Source organism: Suricata suricatta, chromosome 4, assembly GCF_006229205.1.
Source record: "Suricata suricatta isolate VVHF042 chromosome 4, meerkat_22Aug2017_6uvM2_HiC, whole genome shotgun sequence".
In the NCBI taxonomy this organism is placed as follows: domain Eukaryota; kingdom Metazoa; phylum Chordata; class Mammalia; order Carnivora; family Herpestidae; genus Suricata; species Suricata suricatta.
In genome coordinates this window covers 54,679,159-54,692,945 of record NC_043703.1, presented here as the reverse complement: position 1 = coordinate 54,692,945, position 13,787 = coordinate 54,679,159, and the positions used below count along the sequence as shown (strand labels likewise).

Here is a 13,787-nt window from a genome sequence, read left to right as displayed (position 1 = left end):
CTGCTCACCACCCATTCACCTGTATCCTGAATGTCTTGTCCCTTCCATCGGCTCTTCAGGAATTCTAACACCAAACACCCCACAGAGTAAACTATCCGTCTTCTGAGCCACACGTACATCTTGACATTATCATTGTACTTATAGCATTGCTGTTTCCTTTCCAACTTAACAGTTTTATCATCTTGTTAAGGAGAAAGATAATCTCTAAAGTCAGTTTTTGCTGTTGTTACAGTATAACTCAGAATATTGTTTGGTCCACAGAATCAGCACTCAACATGTCTTGCTACATTTCAAATTTAAATCAGTGCTTCAGGTTTAGGCTGAAATACAACTCTGGGGTCCAGAGAGTACCTACCATTGTGCTAAATACTTTATTGCCATTGCAGAAAAACTGGGACCTATAGCTCTTCTCTGTATTTCTACTGGTAGTGGGAATAACAGTTTATTTTAAAATCTTCCATTCATAGAGGCTCCTGGGTGGCTCAGTCGGTTAAATGTCTGACTCTTGATTTGGGCTCAGGTCATGATCCCAGGGTCATGGGACGGAGACTGCATCAGGCTCCATGCTGAGCGTGGGGTCTGCTTGGGATTCTCTCTCTCTTCCTTTGCCCTTCTCCCCCAACTCATGTGTGCTCTCTCTCTCTTTCAAATAAAAAAAATTTAAATCTTCTATCTATGACATCTTATACGCCTTTTTGTACTAATTTATTCTGTCAAGTGGCTATTGGTGAATTTTTGGGTAACTATTGTTGTTGCTGCTTGGGACCATAATAAGGACAAAGCTTTGGTGTACCCCAGGAAAAGAGAGGTGAATAATTATCTTCCAGAGGTCAAGCTGATAGGAATCAGTCTTTAAGCCATTACCTCCCACCCCTTAATCTCTCATTCTTGTGCTGTCCTCTGGTACCCTCTTGCTTCTTGTCTTGTTTTTATACCACAACAGCGATTTCAGCTATGTTACTTCTCTTGTTGGTAAATCATTCCTTTGACAAATATTTATTTGTTGTCTTTTGTGTGTCTTTTATCTTCAGCTGCCTACCTCACTAAGAGTGATTCATTCACTAGATATACAACCATGACTGTATATATCTTTATAAAATACCATGAAAACTCACTGGAGAGTCCCAGGATGCACAAATCACAAATTAATAATAAAGAATTATTAGATTAATATGTTCTTCTTGGTTGAAAATCTTATTTTAAAATATCATGTCTTTAAACACAGTTGATAAATTGAGTCAGGTTATATGGCTTATAAAACTTTAGAAGTTAAATTACTTCAATGATATGATTATATACCTAGACTATACGCTTTTGAAGTACAAATAACTGGGTAAATGTCAAATCTGAAAATATATTAATGCATATAACATCATTTACAAGGTTAATTGAGAACATTTTTTAGATTTCTCTGTATCTGTGGAACTCTGCCCTTAATTCGCACAATGGTCTTTGAAAAGAACACAGGTTTGCTCAATTACCAAGTACAACCCAGTCTTACCTTTAGCCAACCAGGAAATCCAAAGTCCTGAGAGTGCTCTCACATTACCTAGCTGATCCATTCAGGTCACCCTCCTGTTAGGGTTCACTTCTGCTCTTATGGATGGACATTGAGAAGTCCCCTCAATGCACGGTTTCCCTCCGTCTTTCCTTTTTCTACACCTCTCCCCCAAGGTCCTGGTTCATCCTGCTGTTGGTCTTCAGATACCAATTCCCACTTATTCTGGACCCTTATCTTCTTTTTAAATGTTTGTTTATTTTTGAGAGAGACAGAGGCACTGTGAGACAGAAGGAAGCACACAGGCTCCAGGCTCAGAGCCCAATGCGGGGTGTAAACTCAGGAACTATGAGATAATGACCTGAGCCAAAATCAGATGCTCAGCTGACTGAGCCACCCAGGTGTCCCGACCTACATCTTCTTTAAAAGCACCCAAACAAGCTTACTAGTCCAGATGGTGCCTTTGTGAAGGATCAAAATAGGCATCCTTTGCTGGAACAACTAGATAGCTACACGCAAAAGAATGAACTTGGACCCCTACCTCATACCAAGTACAAATATTAAGTCAAATGGGTCAGGGTCCTAAATTTAAAAGCTAAAATTACAAAATTTTTAGAATAAAACATAGAAGTAGTCAATCTTTGTAACTTTAGGTAATTATTTGGTGGGTATGACACCAAAAGCATAAACAACAAAGGATAAAAGAGGTAAATAGAGCTTTGCCAAAATTAAAAACTTTTGTGCTTTACAAAGAATGTCATCAAGAAATTAAAAAGACAACCCACAGAACTGAGAGAAAATCTTGCAAATTGTATGTATGTAAGGGATTTGTATCCAAAATATATAAAGAACATTTACAAAGAAACAATAAAATGACAAATAGTCCAATTTAAAATTGGGCAAAATATCTGAAAAGATAACTCTTTGGAGAAGGTATACAAATGGCCAGTAAGCACATGAGAAGGTATTCAACATCATCAGTCATTAGGGAAATGCAAACTGTAGCCACAATGAGATATCACTTCACACTCACCAGGATGGCTAAAGTTTAAAAAGGATAATAACAAGTGTTGGTAAGGATGTGGAAAAATTAGAACCCTTATTCATTGCTGTTGGGAATGCAAAACAGTACATCTATTATTTTGCAGTTTGGCAGTTCCTCGAAAGGCTAGGCGTAGAGTTAGTATGTGATTCAGCAATTCCACTAGTAAGTCTACACCCAAGAGTAGTAGACACGTTTGTTTACAGATGTTCATGCATCATTACATATACTAGTCAAAAAGTATGCCCATCCATTTATGAGTAGATAAAATAATGTGGAATATCCTCATAATGGAATATCATTCAGCAGTGGAAAGAAATGAAATGCTGACTTATGCTACAAAATGGATGAATCTTGCAAACATTATGCTAAGTGATAGAAGCCAGACACAAAGGCCATGTATTTTATGATTCCATTTATATGAAATACCTAGAATGAGTAAATCCACTGACGTGGAAAGTTGATTAGTGATTGTCAGAGGGAGAATATTAGATTCTGAGAGATGATCCATGTTAGCTCTGGAATTTTTTGTTCAATAAGCAGACTCTAAGCCAAAGGGGTAAGTGAGGGTTTCAATGTGTGTTTCATAGATTTGTTGAAATAATTAAAATAAAATTTTAACACCCCAAGTTATAAGGACAATGCAGAAACTATCTAATCATATCCAGGCATAAGATGAAGCTAGTTTAAACTCTGATTGATATGGATTATTGAAAGAGGAATGGAATTATATCTATGTTAGAATTCTTTTTGTTTCTTGAAGAAGAAAATATATGGTTATATTTTCTGCCTCTAATAAATAAGAAGACCGTTTGTCCCATATCCAAGGCATTCACCACCATTTGGCAGCATAGTGCCTTAAGTTCAGACTTTTCAAGGAATTAATACTCTTTCTGAAAGTTAAATATGCAAATCTAAACATACCAAATGATGTTTTAAAAAAATAAAGCACATAAAAGAAACAGACTAAGGTTAGAAGGACTTAAAAGAGATATTATTAGACATACTTGGTTTCATTTGTAGGTAACTCAATTCTACTCAAAAGAAAACCTGTACACCAGTCTTCTGACACACGTGGATTTCTATGTGATGCCAGTGGTTAATGTGGACGGTTATGACTTCACATGGAAAAAGGTAGGTGAGGGCAAAGAAAACAAATATGCCCTATTTGGGGATACAGGATACACAGATTGAATTATTCATAGAATCCTGGATCTTGGCACAATGGTTTTATTTAAAATATAGATATTTTAAGTTATTATTATGGAAAATTCCAAACTTATTAGTGGAAATAATTGTATAGTAGATTCCTTTGTACCTATCACACAACTTCATCAATAATCAGCCCCTGGTCAATAGTTTCTTGTCTCTATCCCCAACCCAATTCTACTTTTTTCATACTATTTTGAAAGAAATCTCAGATACCATACCATTTCATTAAAAATAATTCAGGATGCATCTCTAAAGTAGCTCTTTTAAAAAACACGGTACAATTGCACCTAAAAATTAACAGTACTTAATATCAGAAAATGTCCAATCAATATTTAAATTTACAATTGTTTCATAACTTTAAAAAATTATTTGATTCAGGATCCAATTAATGCCAATATATTGTTATTGGTTTAGGTATATTTCATTTTTATTTTATTATTTATTTCATTTTTTATAGTTTATTGTCAAGTTGGTTTCCATATAAAGCACAATGCACATCCCAACAAGTGCCCTTGTCCATGCCCATCACCCATTTTCCCCTCTCCCTGACCCATATCAACTCTCTGTTCTCAGTATTTAAGAGTCTCTTATGGTTTGCCTCCCTCCCTCTCCTTAAATACTTTTTCTCCTTCACCTCCCCTATGTTCCTCTGTTAAGTTTCTCCTGTTCCACATATGAGTGAAAACATATGGTATCTGTCTGTCTCTGCCTGGCTTATTTCACTTAGCATAATACCCTCAAGTTCCATCCATGTTGCTATGGTTTAGGTATATTTTAATCCATAAATTCTCCCTCCATCTTCCTCTCTCTCTCTCTCTCTCTCTCTCTCTCTCTTTCTCTTTCTCAAATTTTTCTTTGCAATTTATTCACTGAAGAAAAGGTTTCACATTATCTGGATTTGATAATTGCATTGTGATGTTGCAATTTAACATGCCTCTGTCCTCTGCATTTTCTAAAATTTGAAATTTGGATAGTATGAGATAAACGAAATTCAAATTTGACTTTTTTGAAAGGACTACTTCATAGTGATTCTGTGTTCTACATAATGTCTGGTTGTATTTCCTTTTGTGACATTAGCTACCATCAGTGCACAATGCCTAGATCCATCCCTTCTTCCTAGGAATCATTTGTGTAGCATTTTGATTCAAAAAATCATAGATTGCAAGATTGAGAGAAGCATTCTCACTGTACTTCCATTCTGACAGAAGCACATTCTAACTGATAGGTGAATTTAAACCTTAGGACCCTTTAATTCAATCATGAGCATCTTGTGAGTAAGTCTCCTAGTCAATTTCATCTATACTGGAAACTTATCAGTGGTATTTCTAGCCTATCAACATTGTGATTCAGGAAAATTACTCCAGCAATGGAAGTGTAGTCCTTTCTAATTTAATGAAGAGCGCATAAAAGCATAATTGAGCATATATAAATTCAGAAAAGCGTCCTTGAGCAAGACATGTAAAAACTAAGGGAAATTAGAATAATCAGAGTGATTGGAAACATATAAAATTAAACAAAAATTGTATCATGGAAGAGGAAGAGGTAATTTTTGCCGAAGAAATGGGTGGGAATGGTGAAGATTGATTGAAAAAATTATCTCAAGTGAAAGGAACACCGAATAAAAGCTTGTAGGAAGGACTGGGCAAATCCTGAACTGAATAAATAAGAAATCCTTAGCATAGGACCTAACACAAATTTGTGTCCAATAAATGATCACATCCATAGATTGATATTATAATAGACTTATCCCTTCACCTGAATCACAGTAGAATTCAGCCATCCTTCAGATATTCCTACTCTCCCACTGTCTTTGTGGGGCCAATTAGTCCCTACAGTGTGAGAACTTAATTTCTCCAGGGTGACTCTAAACCACAAGCCAGAGGGTGGAAATGGACTGGGAAGGTGGGCAGAAGGGTTGATGAGAGCGGGGGAAATGTGCCACATCATCCCAACTTCAGGTTTAAATGAAGTCTGCAATTGTGTACATGATCAAATTTCTTGGTTTGTCCCCAAAAACCCAATGGGGCAATTTGCTTTATGTTTACACACCAGGATCGAGTCAGTACAATCAAAGGATTATCAGGCTAGAGATATCTTCACATCTCCACCTCCTGGTGCTTTTAAAATGAGAGATTGAATTAATCTAAAGAGAGCAGTGGGGGGCACCTGGGTGGCTCAGTTGGTTGGGCATCCTACTCTTGATGTGGGGTCAGGTCACGATCGTAATGGTTTGTGGGACTGAGCCTCATGTAGGGCTCCTCACGGACAGTGCAGAGCCTGCTTGGATTTCTCTCTCTCCCTCTTTCTCTCTGCCCCTGCTCATGCTCTCTCTCTCTCTCTCTCTCTCAACATAAATAAACTTTATTTTTAAAAGAAATATATATATATTTATGTTCTTTATTTATTTTTGAGAGACAGAGAGAGAGACAGTGGGAATAGGGGAGGGTCAGAGAGAGAAGCAGACACAGAATGTGAAGCAGGCTCCAGGCTCTGAGCTATCTGTCAGCACAGAGCCCGACGCGGGGCTCGAACCCACGAACCGTGAGATCATGACCCGAGCCGAAGCTGGATGCTTAACCGACTGAGCCACCCAGGTGCCCCTATTTTTAAAAGAAATATAACTGTAAAAATAAAAGTATAAATATAAAAAAATAGAGCATTGAAACTTCTGGCTCACGGTTTTAATTTTAGTTGTAACAGTTATTTTACTTTTCTCAGAAGGAATTAAAATCGAAGCAAACAAGAAACGAAGAGAACCAATAAGCAGCCTAGCAAAGCCAAAGCCAAATGAAATTTCTGTTGGCATAGGTCAAAATTGGTTAAATATTACCATTTCATTTGGTTCAGGCTGAAATAGCTTGGAGTGGACATGATTGAGACCCGGGTAGAGGGAGAACAGTGAGAAAGGAAAGCTGTGAAGACAGTGGCAGGGCAGAGTGGTGGGTTTATAGGACAGACACACAACTCTGGCCACTTAGGCTTTGGAAGTCGTGTCTTTGCTTGAACTGCAAACATGGCCATGCTGGTTATCAGTATTTTGTTTATTTATTTAGAACCGAATGTGGAGAAAGAACCGGTCTTTTTATGAAAATAATAATTGCATCGGAACAGACCTGAACAGGAACTTTGCTTCCAAACACTGGTGCGGTAGGTTGTTTGCTTTATTTCTAGCAATGTTCATTCCTTCGAAAGGGAATAGTCACAAAGAAAGGCCTACTAACTCAAAGTGATTACAACAGAGGCCTATCTGAATCAGGAAATAATTCTTTAGTTAAATGTGGTGCTGTAAATGTGCACAACTCACCTTAACCCCTCACCCTTCCATTTCATCTTTAAAAAAAGGAATTTGGTGGGCACCTGGGTGGGTCCGTTGGTTGACTTTGGCTCAGGTCATGATCTCATGGTTTGTGAGTTCAAGCTCTGCATTAGGCCTGCTTCAAATTCTGTCTTCCTCTTTCTACCTTCTCCGCTTGTGCACATGCACGTGTGCACTTGCTCTCTCTCTCTCTCCCTCCCTCTCTGTCTCTCTCTCTCAAATAAATAAACATCTAAAAAAAGGAACTTGGACTAGTTCCTTAAGGTCCCTTTTAGCTTCAAAATTCTAATATTCTACTTTTCTAGAATAATAATAAAGTGACTGTTAAAAATCCTACTTTAATGAACAAATAACATTCATCATTGGAGTATCAAAGACCAGAGTAGGGTAGATATCTCTCCTTTTTAACTGCATAGGAAAGTGTTTACTTCCACAGCATTCAAAAACATTTTCTTCTGTTTTCACTGCTTACTTAGTATTTTTATGAATATCATAAACTTAGGTCTAGCATAGCAGGAGTTTATCATTTATTGATTTGAATGAGTCAAAGTACTCAATGGATATTGATTTAGGCATTCAAGAACATTATCTGGGGGCTGCTGGGTGGCTCAGTTGGTTGAGCATCTGACTCCTGATTTAAGCTCAGGTCATGATCCCAGGGGTGTGGGATAGAGCCCTGTGGCAGATGTGGAGCCTGCTTGAGTCTCTCTCTCTCTCTCTCTCTCTCTCTCTCTCTCTCTCTCTCTCTCTCTCCCCCTCTCTCTCTCCCTCCCTCCCTCCCTCTCTTCCCTCCACCCCCCCAACCCACCCGTCTCACCTGCTCCCACTTGCTCTTTCTCTAAAAAAAAAATTGTTCTCAGGGAGGTAGGTGTTGGTTCACACCGCCCCATTGTATTTCATAGTTACTACATTTAAGAAACAGCTACAGAACAAAACTGAACCTGATGATAACCTTGAATCACCTTTATTTTGGGAGGTGGGTGTGTGTGGCTCCGTGGAAACCACACGGCATTGAAAGCTATGGAAGCCACACAACCCGTCTCTAACCACGCTTTTACCCTATACAATGCTATGTACGTGACTGTAAATATTTCCTTTCAGAAAGGAAGAATTTGTGATTTTGAACATTTCACCATTCTCTCAGAGTACATGTGAAACCCTCACAGCGGAGTCCTCAGATTGTTTCCTTATTTCCTTCCTTTTCTAGGTTAGGGACTCAGCGAGGGAAGGGACCGCTGGGATTACCTAGTGCAGTGCCCGGCACACTCAGCGTTGGCAGGAATTAATTGAATGATTATAGGAACGAACTAGTTGTTCCTTGAGAGCTACAGATGTAGCAAGCCAGCGGAGGAAGGAGCAGTTACTCTTCCTTCAGGCTCACTCCTTTTGTGATTAAGGGAGCCACTTAGTGGTTTCTCCGCGAGAGCCATTCTTAAGATTGTCCCATAAAAGTACCCACGGGGGCCCAAAGACTGCCGCAGCAGTGATGACTGGGGAGGAGGGTCAGAGAGGCAGCGCGAATCTGCAGGAGATCTGAATGGAGCCGATTGTTTCTAAGTGCCAAGATGTTTACATCTGTCTCCCCCTAGGTTTCATTATCTGTGTATCCCGGTGGAGGATCCCAGACTTAGAAGGTCAATCCTTTGCTCAAGAGCACAGATGTAGGAAGTGGCAGAGCTGGGTTATGAAGCCAGGCTGACTGATTGCAAAGTTACCACGGTTCTTGTGTGTCTGAGTCACTCTTCTGTTATAGTTTCCCTTCTGGAACTTCTTTTATCCTGAAGCTCTTTTGGTGCTCTGTTTTACTTAGTAGTCCTTAATGGGGAAGCCAGTGGTGCCTAATTTGAATAGCTAGCTAAGGCATCAAATATATTCTGTTACTGCCCGAAAGGAATACCTTAGGCCGCTTTGAGGCATGGCACTTTATTATTACCCATCACAAGAGTTAGAAACAGAACAGAAACCGCAAGCAAATAAAAAGTAATTGTAAGGACTCTTTTTGTCCAGTGCTCCAGTATCTTTAAAAAAAAGTTTTTTAATATTTATTTATTTTTGAGAGAGAGAGAGAGAGAGAGAGACAAGAGACAGAGCACAAGTGGGGGAGGGGCAGAGAGAGAGGGAGACACAGAATCTGAAGCAGGCTCCAGGCTCTGAGCTGTCAGCACAGAACTCGATGAGGGGTTCAAACCCATGAACCCGGAAATCATGATCTGAGCCGAAGCCGGAAGCTTAACTGACTGAACCACCTAGGCGCCCCCCCCATCCCAGTATCTCTTTAGTAGTATGCAAGCAAGTCAGTGAGAAAGAACTAAATCTCTCTTCCTTGTCCCTGCAATTAGAACACAGCTTTATGACACTTTTTTAAGAATCTAAAAGAGGGGCACCTGGGTGGCTCAGTCAGTTAAGCAGCTGACTTTGCCTCAGGTCATGATCTCACAGTTCGTGAGTGTGAGCCCGGTGTCAGGCTCTGTGCTGACAGCCTAGAACCTGGAGCCTGCTTCAGATTCTGCGTCTCTTCTCTCTGCCCTTCCCCTGCTCACACTCTGTCTCTGTCTCTTTCTCTCTCTCTCAAAAGTAAATAAACATTAAAAAAATTTAAAAAAGAATCTAAAAGAGCACCTTACCTTTTAATGAGAAATGACATATCAAACCTGTTTATTTGTTTCATGTTCATTTCCCCCTTCCTCTGTATTAAAATTGTGTGTGTGTGTGTGTGCATGCGTGCGTGTGCGTGCGTGTGCATGCATGTTGGAGTTGGGAATGAGGGTGAGGCTGTCTTAGACTGATCAGGCCACCAGTAACAAAATACCGCAGGCTGATGTCTCCAACTAGATAAATTTATTTCTTATAGATCTGAAGGCTGGAAGTCCAAGATCAAGGTGTCATCAGGGTGGGTTTGTCCTGAGGCCTCTCTCCCTGGCATGCAGATGGCAACCTTCTCACTCTGTCCTCACATAGCATTTTCTCTCTGGGCACATCCCTGGTGTCTCTCTCTTTTCTTAAAAGGACACCAGCCATATTAGATTCATGACTTCCATCAACCTACCTCCTTAAAGGCCCTATTTCCAAACATAGTACATTGTGGGTTAGGGCTAGAACATAGGAATTTGGGGGAGACACAATTTAATCCATAACAGCATTTTGTGAGGACTCTGGTCTCAAACTGCCTATGATAGATCCACTCATTTTCTAAGATGTCAAGTTAAACTACAAAGTTTTTGTAACCAGTGTACAGTGGAAAGTTCTTTATTTCCTTATCATGAGACTGTAGTGATTTTTAATCATGTTTATGGTGCTAAAATATATATAACACAAAATTTGTCATTTTAACCATTCAGTATGTTAAAGCATTAAGTATATTCAGTCTGTGAAACTATCACCCATATCCATTTCCAAAAGTTTTCTTCATCCCAAACAGAAGCTCTGTGACCATTAAGCAATGTCTTCTTATTTCCCACTCGCTGCAGCCTCTGTAATTTCTACTCACTCTCTGTTTATTGACTTTTCCTATACTAGAAATCTTTTTATTCCAGTGTTCATGGATTAGATCATGTTTGAGCTTAAAGGGAGCTAGTAGACCAAGTGCTCCAGATGGAGCACCTTCAGCTGAAAGAGATGAAATCCCTTACCTGGGTCAATGTGCCTGTTTAAGAGCAAAGGAGAGTCTTAGACTCAGTGTCCTGGCTCTCCATGAATCTTTCTACCCAAAATACTTGATATCTCTAGAATGACAGTCACAGAATGAGAATCTGAAGCTGCACTGTCTACTGCAGCAGTCACTAGCCCTTGAACGCTTGAAATGCGGCTTGTCTGAATTGAGATGTGCAGTGAGTATAAAATATATGCAAGATTTCAAAGACTTAGTGTGAAAAAAGTAACATACAATATGTCATGAATACTTTTTATATCGATTGTGTTTGAAATGATTGTACTTTGTACATATTGGCTTAAATAAGTTCTCTTATTAAAATAGATTCACCTGTTTCTTTTGAAATACATGTTTACTTGAAAACTTAAATATGTAACTTGGCTTATGTTTCTATGGAACAGCTCTGGTCTAAGGATTCATATTAGACCTCCTCCTTCATCTCTTTCATGCCCCTCTGTCTCTACTCCTAACATATAATCCCATACTCAAGAAGTATATATGTAGGGGGAAAGGGATGCAGTAATCAAAGGAGATGGAATGATCAAAATAGTTTGTCCAATCACATTATTGGTTAAAAATACAAATGAGGTGGGGCGCCTGGGTGGCTCGGTTGGGTAGCCAACTTCGGCTCAGGTCATGATCACGCAGTTCGTGAGTTTGAGCCCTGCGTCAAGCTCTGTGCTGACAGCTCAGAGCCTGGAGCCTGCTTCAGAGTCTGTGTCTCCTTCTCTCTGTGCCCCTCCCCTGCTCAAGCTCTGTCTCTCGGTCTCTCAAAAGTAAATAAACATTAAAAAATTAAAAGAAAAACAATACAAATGAGGGGCATCTGGGTGGCTCAGTTGGTTGAGTGTCTGACTCTTGATTTCGGCTCAGGTCATGATCCCAGTGTTGTGGGATGGAGTCCTGTATTGGACTCCATGCTGAGAGTGGAGCCTGCTTAAAATTCATTCTCTCTCTCTCTCTCTGTCTCTCAAAAAATTAATACAAATGAAATACTTGGAAAGGCCTTGGATGTTTGGCACAACATTTCTTGTGTGGAAAAGAATGTTTCACAAATATTAAGGTTGTTTCTATTGCAAGTAAAAGGAAGAAATCAGAGCAAGCTTAAGTAAGGCAGGAAAAACCTGTAAGGATAATAGAGTAGCCCATGAACCACAGGACAAGGGTGCCGAACCTCAGAAACAGTTTGAAACTGGGCCTGGAACCCTGTAGCAGGCTACATGAGTCCTTTCTCTCTGCATTCATCACTGCAAAACACCTTGGTATTTTCTTTATTCCAATCCACATGATGATGATGATGATTACGACGACAACAAAGACCATGAGAAGGAAAAACCATAGTTACTAAATACTTAGTATATACAAGGGACCATGCAAACCACTTCATATAAATTGCATTGAATTCTCATTAAATCCTCACTTAATGTATAATTTTTCCATTTAGCAGATAAGAAAGTCAAGGTTTAGATAGGTTTAAAACATTTCACCTAAGGCCATATAGCCATTAAATGGCAGCACCAAGATTAAAATCAAGTGATTGGGTGATTAACAATGTGCTACTTGGCCTCTTATTGTGAAGAGTCCTTACCACCAAGAATGTTCCTTCACATGTCCTGAAACATGCAAAGAGCGTATTTCATTCACAGGGTTGACAAGAGGATTAAATGAGATACTGTGTGTAAATCTTCGAGTTCAGGTCAGTGGGTGGAATGACTGGTGGTGTCTTCTTTGCACTAGGGAGCTGCTGGACTGACACTAGGATCTTCGTCTCAATATCAAGTTATCAGTGGAGGGGTTCAGATTGACAACACAAGTCAAGGACCTAGTTCAAGATTAAGCAACTGTTCCTAGGAGGGAATAATGTTTAGGGTCAGAGGTGGCTCCCTGAGGCTCCACCCCTGTGAGTTAAAGAAGAAAGGTGAAATGTTAGGAGGCAGGATACCATCCAAAGTGATGTATATTATAATCTCTCAAAAGGATGAATAAACTTTACTCTGGCCCCGTATATTACCACCTTCTTTTATTTATCAAACCTCTTTAGCGAGTTAGAAGTACTATTGAAGGCAGATTTGCATAGTCTGAGTTCTCATATGAGACTCTTCTTTTATGGACTACATTGATTAGTAATTTTTAAGCTGCAAATATCAGAAAAACCAAACACACCGGATTAAAGAAAATTGGGTTTCTAAAAAATGGGGTTTCTTTCTTTCACATAATGACAAATTTGGAGGCAGGGCTGGCATCTCTGAGAGGTCCTTGGCCACTTTCACAAGGGGCGCAAGATGGCCGTCCCCAGGCAGCAATTGTTGGGGTGTTTGCTTGGAGGGCATATAAATGTCTGCTTCAGTAGAAACATAAATATGTTCCTTACAGAGCTCTATCTAATCCATTTCTCTAAAAATGTTACACCGTAGATATTAGGAGGATGAACTGTTAGGGAAATCACAAATTACAATAGCATATGCTAATCCCACTCTATTTCACTTCAGAGGAAGGTGCATCAAGTTTCTCGTGCTCGGAAACCTACTGCGGCCCTTACCCTGAGTCAGAACCAGAAGTGAAGGCAATGGCTAGTTTCTTGAGAAAAAATATCAACCACATTAAGGCTTACATCAGTATGCATTCATATTCCCAGCATATAATCTTTCCATATTCCTATAATAGAAGCAAAAGCAAAGACCATGAGGAACTGGTAAGTGCTACTTTTTTTTTATTAGCATTTCAGAAATAAAAATACCAAGTTCAAGAATCAAAAACTGTGGGGAAAAATTTCTCCTTTGGGGGACAGATGGAAAGTACTTTATATTTTGATCTCATTCTGCTGAGAGCCACGCTGGGGCAGGGTTCACTGAGAGAATATAAAGCATGGGTCCTACTCTGTGGACAAGAACTTCAGTCCAGAAAATGGGTATCTAAGAAAATAACAGACATCCTGCTTGAAGGTCAGCAGGTAACCATTCCTCATGGAGCTGATCTACATAGAAAGCCCTAAAAGCAAGGACAAAAGTCTCTGGAGTTGTGGGTCTGTTTTGTGGTATTTAGCTTTCGACAACAGATAGATTAAGTCCTG

General features: G+C 39.5%; 1 protein-coding gene across 1 annotated transcript in view; it reads left to right on the top strand.

Moving 5' to 3' along the window:
• CPB2 (carboxypeptidase B2) overlaps window positions 1-13,787 on the top strand; it is a 50,068-nt gene that overhangs the window by 27,840 nt on the left and 8,441 nt on the right. The window contains exons 7-9 of the mRNA XM_029938553.1: window positions 3,564-3,674; window positions 6,806-6,899; window positions 13,207-13,409. Coding sequence (XP_029794413.1) covers window positions 3,564-3,674; window positions 6,806-6,899; window positions 13,207-13,409 — 408 coding nt within the window. The remainder of the gene's footprint in view (window positions 1-3,563; window positions 3,675-6,805; window positions 6,900-13,206; window positions 13,410-13,787) is intronic.